Source organism: Melospiza georgiana, chromosome 2 (assembly GCF_028018845.1).
Source record: "Melospiza georgiana isolate bMelGeo1 chromosome 2, bMelGeo1.pri, whole genome shotgun sequence".
NCBI lineage: Eukaryota > Metazoa > Chordata > Aves > Passeriformes > Passerellidae > Melospiza > Melospiza georgiana.
In genome coordinates, this window is record NC_080431.1 from 70,442,173 (window position 1) to 70,454,091 (window position 11,919).

General features: G+C 44.9%; 1 protein-coding gene across 1 annotated transcript; it reads left to right on the forward strand.

The window, feature by feature from the left end:
* Window positions 1-1,758: 1,758 nt before the first annotated feature.
* Window positions 1,759-7,488, forward strand: GPR83 (G protein-coupled receptor 83). The gene is made up of 4 exons (XM_058045628.1): window positions 1,759-2,493; window positions 3,328-3,453; window positions 4,473-4,606; window positions 5,425-7,488. The coding sequence occupies exons 1-4, from the start codon at window positions 2,107-2,109 to the stop codon at window positions 6,047-6,049; spliced, it is 1,272 nt and encodes a 423-aa protein (XP_057901611.1). The 5' UTR covers window positions 1,759-2,106; the 3' UTR covers window positions 6,050-7,488.
* Window positions 7,489-11,919: the final 4,431 nt, after the last annotated feature.

The window sequence follows — 11,919 nt, forward strand, 5'->3', positions numbered from 1 at the left end:
CAGCAGCATGGGAGACACCTGACACAGAGAGCTTCCACTGGGCCTTTCCATGACCCTTTGTGGGTATTTTGGGTGTGCCTGTCCAGAGTGGCTGGACCACCTCCTCTGGATCACAAGACACAGAATGCAGCTCAGAGGAGAGTGGGCTTGAACTGACTGAGGGGAGAAGTTTCCCATCCTCCAGCAGCCTGGCTAAGGAGGGGAGAAGGTACCCTGCTTTCCTGGATGAACCTCATCTTCAAAGGCAATGGCAGCTCTAGCTACATCTGCAAGGGTACCCTGCTAGAAATTAAGAATTAGATCAAGGGGCATAAATAAACAAAGCAGATAATTTTTGCTGAAATGCCAATTATAGTACAGGAGAACAGGATGTAATAGATATGAAACAATAAGAGCTGGTGTGTGAGTGGGAAGAAGAGGGAATGCCTTTACACACTGGCCAGCGGTGCTGGAAGGGAGAGGGGGACTTGGGAGCTGCTGGAGCAGCATAGCACGCAGGGGGACATATGCCACTGACCCTTCTGTTCTCATCCCAAACATAAGAACACTGCTCTGTCCTACTGTTTTCTTGAGCCTTTATTTGAGACTGATTTCCTGATAGTGCTTCTGAGTGGGACGTTTCTTCTCTCTGAATGGTCAGGTGTGACTGCCACCTTAGCAGCTCCAGCAAGCCCACTGGAAAGCTTTCTCTGAGACAGTTGAATTGCCTGAAGAGCTTAAATTGTTCAATTTAATGGCAGAAACAGACTGTGGCAGCAGTGTGCAGAGTAGCTCTGTGGGTTGTCTATTCTGCTTGTTCTATTGTGTCCAACTCCTGAGGAGTGGTGAAGAGAAGGCAGCCTGAGCAGTTCACTGAGGCAGTCACAAACATCTTTTGGAAGAGTTGTTGTCCCCAGTGAGTGACCATCTTATAATAATACAAGCTTTTCAGAAAGTGGTCATTTAATTAATGGTTAAGTAAAGCCTTTTATGCATAAAACCAGCTCTGGCTGGGGTTAGTTGGCATGACCCAAGCAGATCTGTCCTCAGCAAAGGTGCAGTACTGTACATGTGCACTTGGGAAGTGGCACATCTTTCTGTGTAAGATTTGTGAGTCTTGGTCTCTTGATCCTGATTTTCAATTTCCTGCTGTGTTTTGTGGGAGAGGCAGAGGGAACACACATGCTGCTCTCTCATTAATGCTTGGGAACAGCATACAGCTTCTTTTGCTTTGGATACTGGACTCACTGGGCTGGGACAGCTCCTGTTCTGTGTCCTGTATAATCACATCTTTGTAACTACCTCTATTCCTACAAACCCTACAAAGCAGTTTCACATCAGACTTTTATTCCTTTGGCTGAGAGGAAATACCTGCCAAGGGGAAACTTGAGTATTCCATGTTTCTCTGAAAGAAAAAATGTCATTGGAAAAATACTCTTAAGTACAATAAGGCAGCTTGTTAATTACAGTTCATCTGTTACATTCTATTCTATTCTATTCTATTCTATTCTATTCTATTCTATTCTATTCTATTCTATTCTATTCTATTCTATTCTATTCTATTCTATTCTATTCTATTCTATTCTATTCTTTTCTTTATGCTAAGAAATTAGCTGAAACTTGCCTGCCAGACCTGTAAAACAGCTCAGATTTGACCTGTCCTGAGAGAGCAGAGCTGGCGTATGGGCTGCTGGTGTATAAACAGCATGGAACTCGCTGGAGCTGGGCTGCTGGTAGAGAAAACAGATTCTGACATCTGAAGGGAGCGATGTTGCCATTCTCACAGATGTACTTAGCTCGGAGTAGCGCCCGGGAGCGCAGCTGCATGGAAAGCAGCACGTCAGAGCACAAATTATGTCATGCAGCCCAATGACTGCAGAAGATCCCGGCTCGGAGCTCGCCTGGGGATATAAAGCCGGCTGAAGGACGAGAGTAGCGGCGAGCTGAGCGGGAGAGCAGCACATTGCGGGAGGCAGGAGCGTCTCCCGGCTCCCGGTGTGCCGTGTTTGCAGCCCCCGAGCGCGCCGGGCTGAGCGAGGCGGGAGCGGCTCTGCCGGCGCACGGAGCGAGTTCTGCTCCCGCCAATGAGCCCTTCCAGAACCGCAGGAGCGGAGCAGCGTTCCAGAGATGTTGTCCTGTTTTGTCTGGCTCACCCTCCCCGACTTGGTTACCGCCTTTGTGAGCCCAGGAAAGTTGCCCCTTAACGGGAGCCTGGAGAAGACTTTTGTAGTCCCGAACGTGTCGGGTTTCTTTTCCTGGGATAATGACAGCCTGGCCGACTGGCGGAGCTTTGTGGACAGGAGCCGCTACGGAGCGGAGTCGCAGAGCGCCACGGTGAAAGCCCTGCTCATCGCGGCGTACTCCTTCATCATCGTCTTCGCCCTCTTCGGCAATGTCCTGGTCTGTCACGTTGTCATCAAGACGAAGCGGGTGCACTCTGCCACCAGCTTGTTCATCGTGAACCTGGCTGTAGCCGATATCATGATCACGCTGCTCAACACACCTTTCACGCTGGTAAGAGGGGGCAGAAATGCCTGGGATGCCCCACCCCGGAGGGAAAGGAAGCACCTCAGCATCCTCAGACATGGTGCAGCCTGGGATGGGCGGGGAGGATGCACCACCACAACTTCCCCCATGACTAAAGTAAATTTCTCTGGGCCTCTATAGTGCCATAAAGGTGCTTTGATGGTTTTTCCTGCTTTACACTGCTATAGGCAGTGTGTGGACATTCTGCAGATAGCTGTCCACTCCAAATTACAGCTATTGGAGTTGCCTTTGGAAAACCCCACATGTATTTTTCTTCTCTGATTCATGTTATCTAGCTGAAGATCGGAAATGACCCATTTTTTAAATGTGGCCCTGATAGTACTTGAGAAATAATAGCTTTGAAGTGAGTGCTTAGTACTTTGTAGCATCTCATCTTTTTTTTCCCCCCCTTCTCTTTTCTAAAGTATTTTGAAAGCAAGGCTATGAACCTCTTGAAAAAATTAAATGCTTAGCATTGTTTAACAAGCTGTTCTGAAAAGCTGTAGTTTGCCTGAAGTGTAAGGTGTACAGGTTAGCCCTATCCCCTGAGTGGAGGTTAAAAGGAAGAGCAAATGTATTGACTGAATAGCGAGGCTGCAGAAGGATACACCGTAAATAAAACAGAACAAACATCTTTTTGCGCAGTGCTGCTGTATTGTTCGAGAGGCCACTGAGCAGCAGTGACCTGCCTCTTCAGTGTTCATATAATTATACAATTATACAAAGAACCTGCTATCTTTTACACAGCACAAGGGATTGTGTACCGGAGGTGTACCTAAAAGCAGTTGTGAGGTGCACAAAACTAATGGTCTTCTTTTTTAGGCTCGTTTTGTGAACAGTACCTGGATCTTTGGGAAGGGGATGTGCCATGTCAGTAGGTTTGCACAGTACTGCTCCCTCCACGTCTCTGCCCTGACCCTTACAGCCATTGCTGTGGACAGGCACCAGGTGAGACCTCTGTGAAGCAGGGAGATGGAAAGCTTGGGAGGGTATAAGTAAGCTGAGAAGGATGATCCCATGTCCTTTGCCTCTCAGCTCCCAGAGTACCGTAAGATTCATGAGAAGCTGACAGGGTAGGGGGACAGTTCTTGTTGTCAGAATAGTTTCAAACCCACAGCAAGGTAGGAGGTATCCATCGCCTTGCTATCTCTTTCAGCTGAGTAAAGGGAGCTTTTAAGGCAGCAGATAATCCAGTAGCTCTCAAACAAGGAGAAAGATCAAGATCCTGATGGGAATTCTTGTGGACAGCTCTCCTTTGAGGTGGCTTGTCCAGCACTAGGGTTGTAAAGGACATCCTGGTTAACTTTCTCAGCTCTATCTCCTGATGTTCTTGGATGTCCCACCTCCTGTTACCCTGAATACTGGAGATCTGACTGTAGCACACTGGTGTTTGTCACAAGCAGAGCTGTAGCTTGCTGTTGATAATGGGCTCAAAGCCAAAGACATTTGGGTATTATCAGCTTGGAGTCACCCAACAACCGCCCAAAACTGTTTACAGTTGGCATTTTCTGCTAGGAAGATTGTTTCCAGAAAATGCCCTCACTATCAGAAGCATTCCCATGGAGGTCTGGTTAAACCTTTTGGTTCTTTGGGTCATGGATAGTGAAGAGTTTAAGACTTTTTTCTCCACTTTTTTTTTTTTTCTTTTTTTCCATGAAGGAAATTGAACCTGGTAATGAACATGTGTTAACAGCTCCTGGTATGCAGTTTTTCCCACCTAGATGAAAGTACTGAAATTTGAGGATAGGACTAGGATCTAACTTGAACCATATTTCATGGTGTCAAAATTCAGGTTTTCATGTACAGCTTACACTCATTGGGAGCTGGGTGATGGCTGCACTGCTTGCATGCTAAATTACCACATTAAGTAACAGATTTCAGGCTGGAAGGTTGTATGGAAAAAAAAAAAAAAAGTATAATTTTTTCCAGAAATGTTATAATCCTAGATTTTGGTTTATTTTGCACAGGTTATAATGCACCCCCTGAAACCTCGCATATCTACTGGGAAAGGTGTTATGTACATCTCTGTAATCTGGATCATGGCAACTTGTTTTTCCCTACCCCATGCTATCTACCAAAAGCTCTTTACCTTTGAATACAGGTAAGGATGTGCTCTGCTTTCCTCCACAGTCTCCCTGGAGGCCAAACTCTGAGCAGTCATACTTTGGTATATTCTACTCAAAATCTTGAACATATGTCAAGGTCAGCCAAACCTGGATCTAAACTACAATTTTCATCCGATTCCTTCTGCAATGTCTGATATCCTGTCCTTTTTATTCTTAAATATTTTATCTTTATTCTGTCCCACTAGCCACACGAAACAGGCTAAGAAGTTAGAGGATCTGGCTTGATCCTTTACTTCTAGACACTGGCATTTTATGCCATATACTAATCTGGCCTGTTTGGGCAGACCAGAAATGGGAAATAAAAAAACCCAACCTACCAACCAACCAAACAGAAACCCACTAAAACCCAAGAGGTTTTAATCTAGTCCTTTGCTCTAGGAAAGTACGTAAATCTGTCTCAGCTGTCAAGAGCCTTAGTATTTGGAAAGTGCTTTAATGAGGGAAAGGTCCTTAATATGTGCAGAGAATGTGTTCCTATTTGCCAAAGGACAGAAAATAAAAAACTGCTTATATGCAGCTGGAAATTTTGTAATTGATGAAATTCATAAAATTATCATAAGGTCATGAATGCCCATAAGAAATTATCACCACATTGCTCACTGGCTGCTCCATGGCTTAGATCCTCGAAGAGCAGAGCTCTGCTCAGCTGTGGCATTTGTGAGATAAACACAGTGTTTGCTTTCAGGCCCTGTGGCAGGAGCCCTCTCCCAGCTGGGTCCTTGTTTCTGATGTACTTATCCCGCCGTGCCTGGCCATATGTGCCTCTCATGCTGTCCCATCTCTCCGTTTGCAGTGAGGATGTCACCCGGTGCCTGTGTCTGCCAGATTTCCCTGAGCCCGCTGACCTCTTCTGGAAGTACCTTGATTTAACAACCTTCATTCTGCTCTATGTCCTGCCCCTTCTGATCATCTCCGCTGCCTACGTGACGGTGGCAAAGAAGCTCTGGCTGCGCAACGTCATCGGGGACGTCACGGTTGAGCAGTACTTCGTCCTTCGCAGGAAGAACAAGAAGACCATCAAGATGCTGATGCTCGTTGTCGTCCTCTTTGCGGTCTGCTGGTTCCCCTTGAATTGCTACGTTGTGCTCCTCTCCAGCCAGACCATCCGCACCAACAACGCTCTCTACTTCGCCTTCCACTGGTTTGCAATGAGCAGCACCTGCTACAACCCCTTCATCTACTGCTGGCTCAATGACAGCTTCCGATCAGAACTGAAGGCGTTGCTCAACATGTGCAGAAAAGCCCCCAGGCCCACGGAACAGAAGCTTCCCTCCACAGTCCCATCCTACCGACTGGCTTGGCCAGAAAACGGCAACTTCAAGAGGTTGCAGGCCTCCCATGTCCTTCCACCATCCTCCAACATCCAGTCGGGAAAGACAGACATCTCTGCAGTTGAGCCAATAGTAGCTGTGAGCTAAACAGTGGCCTTGGACTGCACATAGATTTGGCAAGAGCTAAAATGGTGGGAAGATGTGGAGCCCTGGCCACACAACAGGTGATAAAGCCAAGAAGGAGGTTCTGCAGGAGGCAGTATGAAAGAGCTGCATGTTTGGTGCAGGCTGGTGACAATGGTGAGGAGGCCCTAGAGGGGAAAAAGTAAACTCTTCCCAGGAAGGAACTTTCCTCTTTGTCAAGGTGACTTTGGATTGGTTTGCAGGATGGGGTTCTCTGCATGTGTGTTGCTGTAACCTGCATGACTAAGCCTTTTTAGAACTAGGACTCTAGGACTCTGTGTTTTGCTGGTACTTAAATAACATTTTCATTACATCAGATCTCCCTTCCCCTTTCCTGAGTCTCCTCGTAGCAACATGGAAATGGTTGTGGTGTAGACCTTGAGGTTAGTATCTGAGATCCAGTGCAACTGGGTAGGAAAGCATTCTTTCTGAACTGGGGTCTGAAAAGTCAAGACCTGTTCAGAATGAAGGAACAGATCTATTCCATAATTTTTGTGTGTGTGTGTGTATGTGTGTTTAAATGCGCTTGCAGAAGTGGAGGATATGATAGACTTTGATAAATAGGAGCCTCTTACATTACAGGCACTTTTTCTAAGATAGCTTTGAAGAAAACTGGATGCCTATTCTTCAAGTAAGTCGATGGTTTTTCTTCAAATAGATAACTAAACCCAAAAAACATACAAAAAGTTGGACATAACATTCACAGTTGGAGAATGGATAATTAAGCGCTATTGTGAGTTTGAACCACAATAGAACCTTTTATCAAAACATCTTTTCATCATTGTCAAGTTGCAGCTAGAGGATCACACAATTTGAATTTTTAACTTGCCTTTGAATGTTGCTCTCTTACCCTGTAAAGCACCTGTGTACTAGGGAGAACATATTTTCATGAGGGCACTGGCATTGTGCCAGCGTCAAACCATGACAACTTGTCACTTCAGACATTTGGGACATTTCATTCCAACTAAGATGTTAGCTCTCTGGAATCAGTTCATAAATTAACTGCTTTGAGAGAGAGATGGTATCTCTGATAGCAAGTAATAAAAATGGAACATTTGTCTGCAACTTATCCTCTGGTTGTACAATTTTGGTGCTTTTAAGGATAGCTGAGATGTGTCCTATTTGGCTAAGTGGCTAAGAAAATTCATGACTGCCAAGTGTCTGAAGTAGATTTCAGAACTCAATGTTCTTAGCAGAAGAAAATATGGGTTTGAAAAAATGGTGTTCCAAAACCTGTACCTTATATAGCACAGAAAACAAATACTTCCTTGTGCTGTGGAAATTAGCCTGAATATCACACTAGGATGACCCATTCCACATTTAATTTGCAGTATTCAGCAGTGAAGTGAGAAAAATCTTATTATAAATGGAAAAATAAAAGAGTGAAGCTGTTTTTCTCAGTGTCCTGTAATAAACTGACAGTTCTGAAATTATTTTAAGCCTTATGAAGAGTTTTCACACCTCAGCATGTAAAGAGACTGAAATATCTACCACTCCTTGCAGCTAACCTGCCCTTGCACAAGTGGTTATCACTCTCTTACTGTGAATCCAGTGCTATTTTACTGCCCTTTATCAATGCCTCTGGAGTCAGAATATTTTGTATCATTTATCTGCAGAGTCAAATCTTTCCTTCTGTCTTCTTTGACCCCTTACACCAAGTCCCATTTCCTCCCTCAACACTTGCAGCACATCAGCCCTGAATTGTTCAAGGACTTGAACTGGGTGATCATTGTAGGTCCCTTGCAAATGAACTATTCTATTCTATTCTATTCTATTCTATTCTATTCTATTCTATTCTATTCTATTCTATTCTATTCTATTCTATTCTATTCTATTCTATTCTATTCCATTCCATTCCATTCCATTCCATTCTATTCCCCAGTTGTGCAGAGCTTGTGAACCATGCTCCCCATTGCAGTGGCAGCAGAATCCAGCACTTTACTAGCAAATAAATCTCTGAGAATGCAAAGTACCTCAGTAAGATATCCTTTCTTTCGAGGCTGAAAGAAACATCTTAAGATTCACAGGTTTTGAGTGCAGTTGTCATCCTCCTATGTATGAAGAACACTGCAGTAACTCCAGTAGACAAAATCCTCAAATGCCTTCTCAAATGCTGCTGGTGAGTCTGAGTGAGGCCCCTGCAGTTACAGCTCTGCATCCTGCACCCCTGCACTGGGTGGCAAACCTTTCTCCTCCAGGCTCTGCTCAATCCTGAATCTGGGCACAAGGGGGGGTGCAAGAAGTTGAAGCTGTTTGATTTGAATCAAAGGAACAGGAGGGATGGACTGGATAAAAGGAAAATAAGAGATAGATTGGGCAGTGAACTTCAGGAGCCTGTCCAGGAATGAACAGGTAGCTGGTGGCCAGCAGAGGTACAATTCTCTGAGAGACTTGGACAGCATGGAAGAGGGGGACATGATTAAAGCCCTGGAAATGGTGTCCTTGGAAACTGTACATCATACACTGTGTGTGCTACAAAGTGCTTAATGTGGTACAGCGTAATTTTGAATAATCAGCTATTTTTCATTTTCTTCATGTCTGATTTGGGATTCTGGACAGACATTTGGCATTCACCAGTGCTGCTGAAATCAGTGGGGGGGTTGTGTTCTGTGCACATAAAGTGCAGTATCATGCAAAATACTCAAAAAATTTTACACTCTGGGCAACTTAACTTGGGTATGCAGGCTTCATAGGTATTTTTCCATTCTACCCCATCTCTCTTGCAAACCAGAGGGTTCTTTTGAAATTCTAATACAGCCATTGGTGCATAAACTGCATTCAGATGCCATCTTGGTGGGTGTCAAGGGAGGATCTGAGTGTGGATATAATGAGACACGTGTACTGGATGGAGATTATCTTCAATTTTCCATTTGGTGTGTGTTTGCTTGCTGTAGCTGGAGTTTTTGATCTCTTTTGAATTTGAGAGGTGTTGCAGGAGGCACTGAACAGCTATTCATTGCAGATCTGCATAGCCCAAGAACAGGTGTGTTTTGCTAGTGTTTTATTCATTTTCTCTGTAGAAAGATGCAGAGACCTTGCAAGGGAACACAGACAATGCCATAATGTATTTTGCAGCTTGTGCTATTCTGAATAGCACTCAGGGGAAAACAAATCCTTGAAACCACCTCTTGATTTTACACATAAAAGGAGGACAACTCTTCGAAGCACACTGAGATCACACAAGGAGAAGATGACAAATTTCTCCTGAACAGAAGAAAAGCACTTCACCTTTGGTTGGTGTTGTTTCTAACTGCAGGGCAGCCCACCTCTTCTCCTCTCAATGTGGGACGAATTTCTCCACTGAGCTGATGGAGATGAAAAGGCAACTGCTTAAAATATAGTAATGTCCTGTAACTTCAGGAATAGTAATTCCATTGTCTCTCTGGCATTTTCAAAGGATATCAGACACCATCTCCAGGCTGTCTTTATTTACTTCCACCCTTCTTACAGAAAAAGTGCTGGGACATTCCAGAGACTTCAAAATCACAGTTTTCTGAGAAGCACAAACCTCTAATTTCTTCAATTAATGTATTAGTTAGCCACCACTAGCTGTTACAAACACGGTTTTTATATCTGGCAGGCACTGATCTCTTCTCTCTGGTGACCAGTGACAGGACACAAGGGAATGGCATGAAGCTGAGTCCAGGATAGTTTAGGCTGGATATCAGGAAAAGATTCTTCACCCAAAGGGTGATTGGGCCCTGGAACAGGATCCCCAGGGAAGTGGTCTCAGCACTAAGCCTGACAGAGCTTTGTTGTCCACAGGAGCATTTGGACAGCACTATCAGGCACAGAGTATGATTCTTGGTGGGTCCTGTGCAGGGTCAGAAGGATCCTGATGGGTCCCTTCCAACTCAGGATATCTTATAAATATTTTATTTGGGGGCATCTTAAATATTTGCATATTAAATGTGAAACTTCAAGATGTATTTGGATGCAGTTTGGGTAGAACACAATTAAGAGTCTGGCTATGAACTGCATAGAACTCATGAATGGATCACTCTACAGGACCATGATATCATTGCTGGCTACACACTTGTCTGCTTGTTCCAAATTTCAGGCTACAATTGTGCACTGAAGCTCCCTAGTAGGGAGCTTATGCTGGTCTCAGCAACAGCTGCATGAAGCTGTACAGCTCTGGGATGTGAACAGGGACATCTGCACAGCACTGAGCTATGACCTGTGCATGCACTCTGTTGTTTCAAGAGCTCCAGGGATGTCATAGTCCTCTAAGTAGACTGACCTAGAAACTGCATGTAGACACACAGAGAGAGCTTTAGAATAGCAGTTTCCCAGGAGACTGAGAATAACTATTATTCACATCTGCCTTATTCATAAAGCCCTTGAGTGCTGGTGAATGCAGCCAGGTCCCTGCTGACGCAGTCTGCCAGCCTTGTGTCGGGGCAGCGGGCTGTGAACACGCTGCACCCAGGAAGGCACCTACACCACCCTACAGCTCCTGGAGGCTTGGCTGGAAGTGCTGTGCCTTCCCACAGGCTCAGTGTCCAGTCCTGGTGGCTGATGACTTGCTGTTGAACTTCCTTGTGCCACCGAAGGGAAATGAGGATGGGATCCTGCTCTGCTCTCCCCATCCTGCACAGCCCAACAGAAGGGCAGCCCCTGCTCCTTCCTGCGGGTGGCACAATGGGTTTGGGAAAAGGTCTGGACTAGCACTAAAGAAGCAGGGAAATTATTTAGCCCATCCTTTTTTCCTTCTGGGTGCAATGTCCCCCATAGTCTGTCCTCTGGCTTGTAAGTTTGAAGGGATTTCTGAGTTATGGTGCAATGAAACTTTCCACCTCTTGCCTTAGGCTCAAAGCCATTTAATGATAGAGAGGCAGAGGTGAATCCAGGGATCATTACAATGTCCTGACCAGGAAAAAATTGCCTATTTCTATAAAACAAATGAGTGCCTTCTGACCAACTGACACAGTTTATAAACTGAGTGTGCATAATCCCTTTGGCCACTTTGGGTTAGCTGTTCAGGCCATGTCTCCTGCCAGCTTCTTGTGCACCTGCTCTTTGGCAGAGTTTGGGAAACTGAGAAGTCCTTGGCTCAGGGTAAGCACTGATCAGCAACAACCAAAACATCACTGTGTTATCAGTATTATTTTTGTACTGAGTCCAAAACATGGCATTGTGCCAGCAACTAAAAAACAAGTAACTGTATCCCGGATGAAACCAGGGCACCAATTAAATAACTGAAGGTCTAATAACTGATTCCTGGCTCTAAGGTGTTAGCTTCATAACATGTTATTTTCATAACATGTAGGGTGAGGTCCATCCAGAGCAGATATGTGGTGGTACAAGTGCTTGACTTTTAGACCCTGAGGTCACAGGGATATGAGGATTTTAAGACATAGTTACATTTTTTGTAGGCTTTTTTTCAGTTAAAAACACTATGATGTCATAGGTTTGTCAGAGGTCACCAGTTTTCAATAATATGAAAGACATGTATCAGATGTTCTAAAAGCACATCATCAGCCCCCGAAGGTACAAACTTGGTGGGATATGCCAGAGGGACATTTAGGGTGGTGATAACCAAATGGTTACGGTCTCATCCCTAGTGATTTTTGGAAGTTGCTCTAGAAGTGAATTATTTGCCCGGAATTTGTCTTTGAAGAAGTCCTGGGCTCAGGAATGATCTGACACTTGAACAAGGACAGCAAGGAGCAAACCCTTGAGCTTTGTACTCAGCATTCCTGTTCAGCAGCACAAACACATTCCAAGAGAAGCAGGCAGTAGCCTTAGGCTCTGTTTCTCATCCTGCAGCTCACATTCCCAGCAGACAGGCCTTGTTCCGAACTGAGCAGCAGCACAGATTTCTCTTATCC

Excerpts from the sequence above, each read along its gene's own strand:
- GPR83 (XM_058045628.1), top strand. The coding sequence starts at position 2,107 with ATGTTGTCCTGTTTTGTCTGGCTCACCCTCCCCGACTTGGTTACCGCC. Across the intron at positions 2,494-3,327 it reads TCAACACACCTTTCACGCTG|GCTCGTTTTGTGAACAGTAC; the intron begins GTAAGAGGGGGC and ends CTTCTTTTTTAG. Across the intron at positions 4,607-5,424 it reads CTCTTTACCTTTGAATACAG|TGAGGATGTCACCCGGTGCC; the intron begins GTAAGGATGTGC and ends CTCCGTTTGCAG.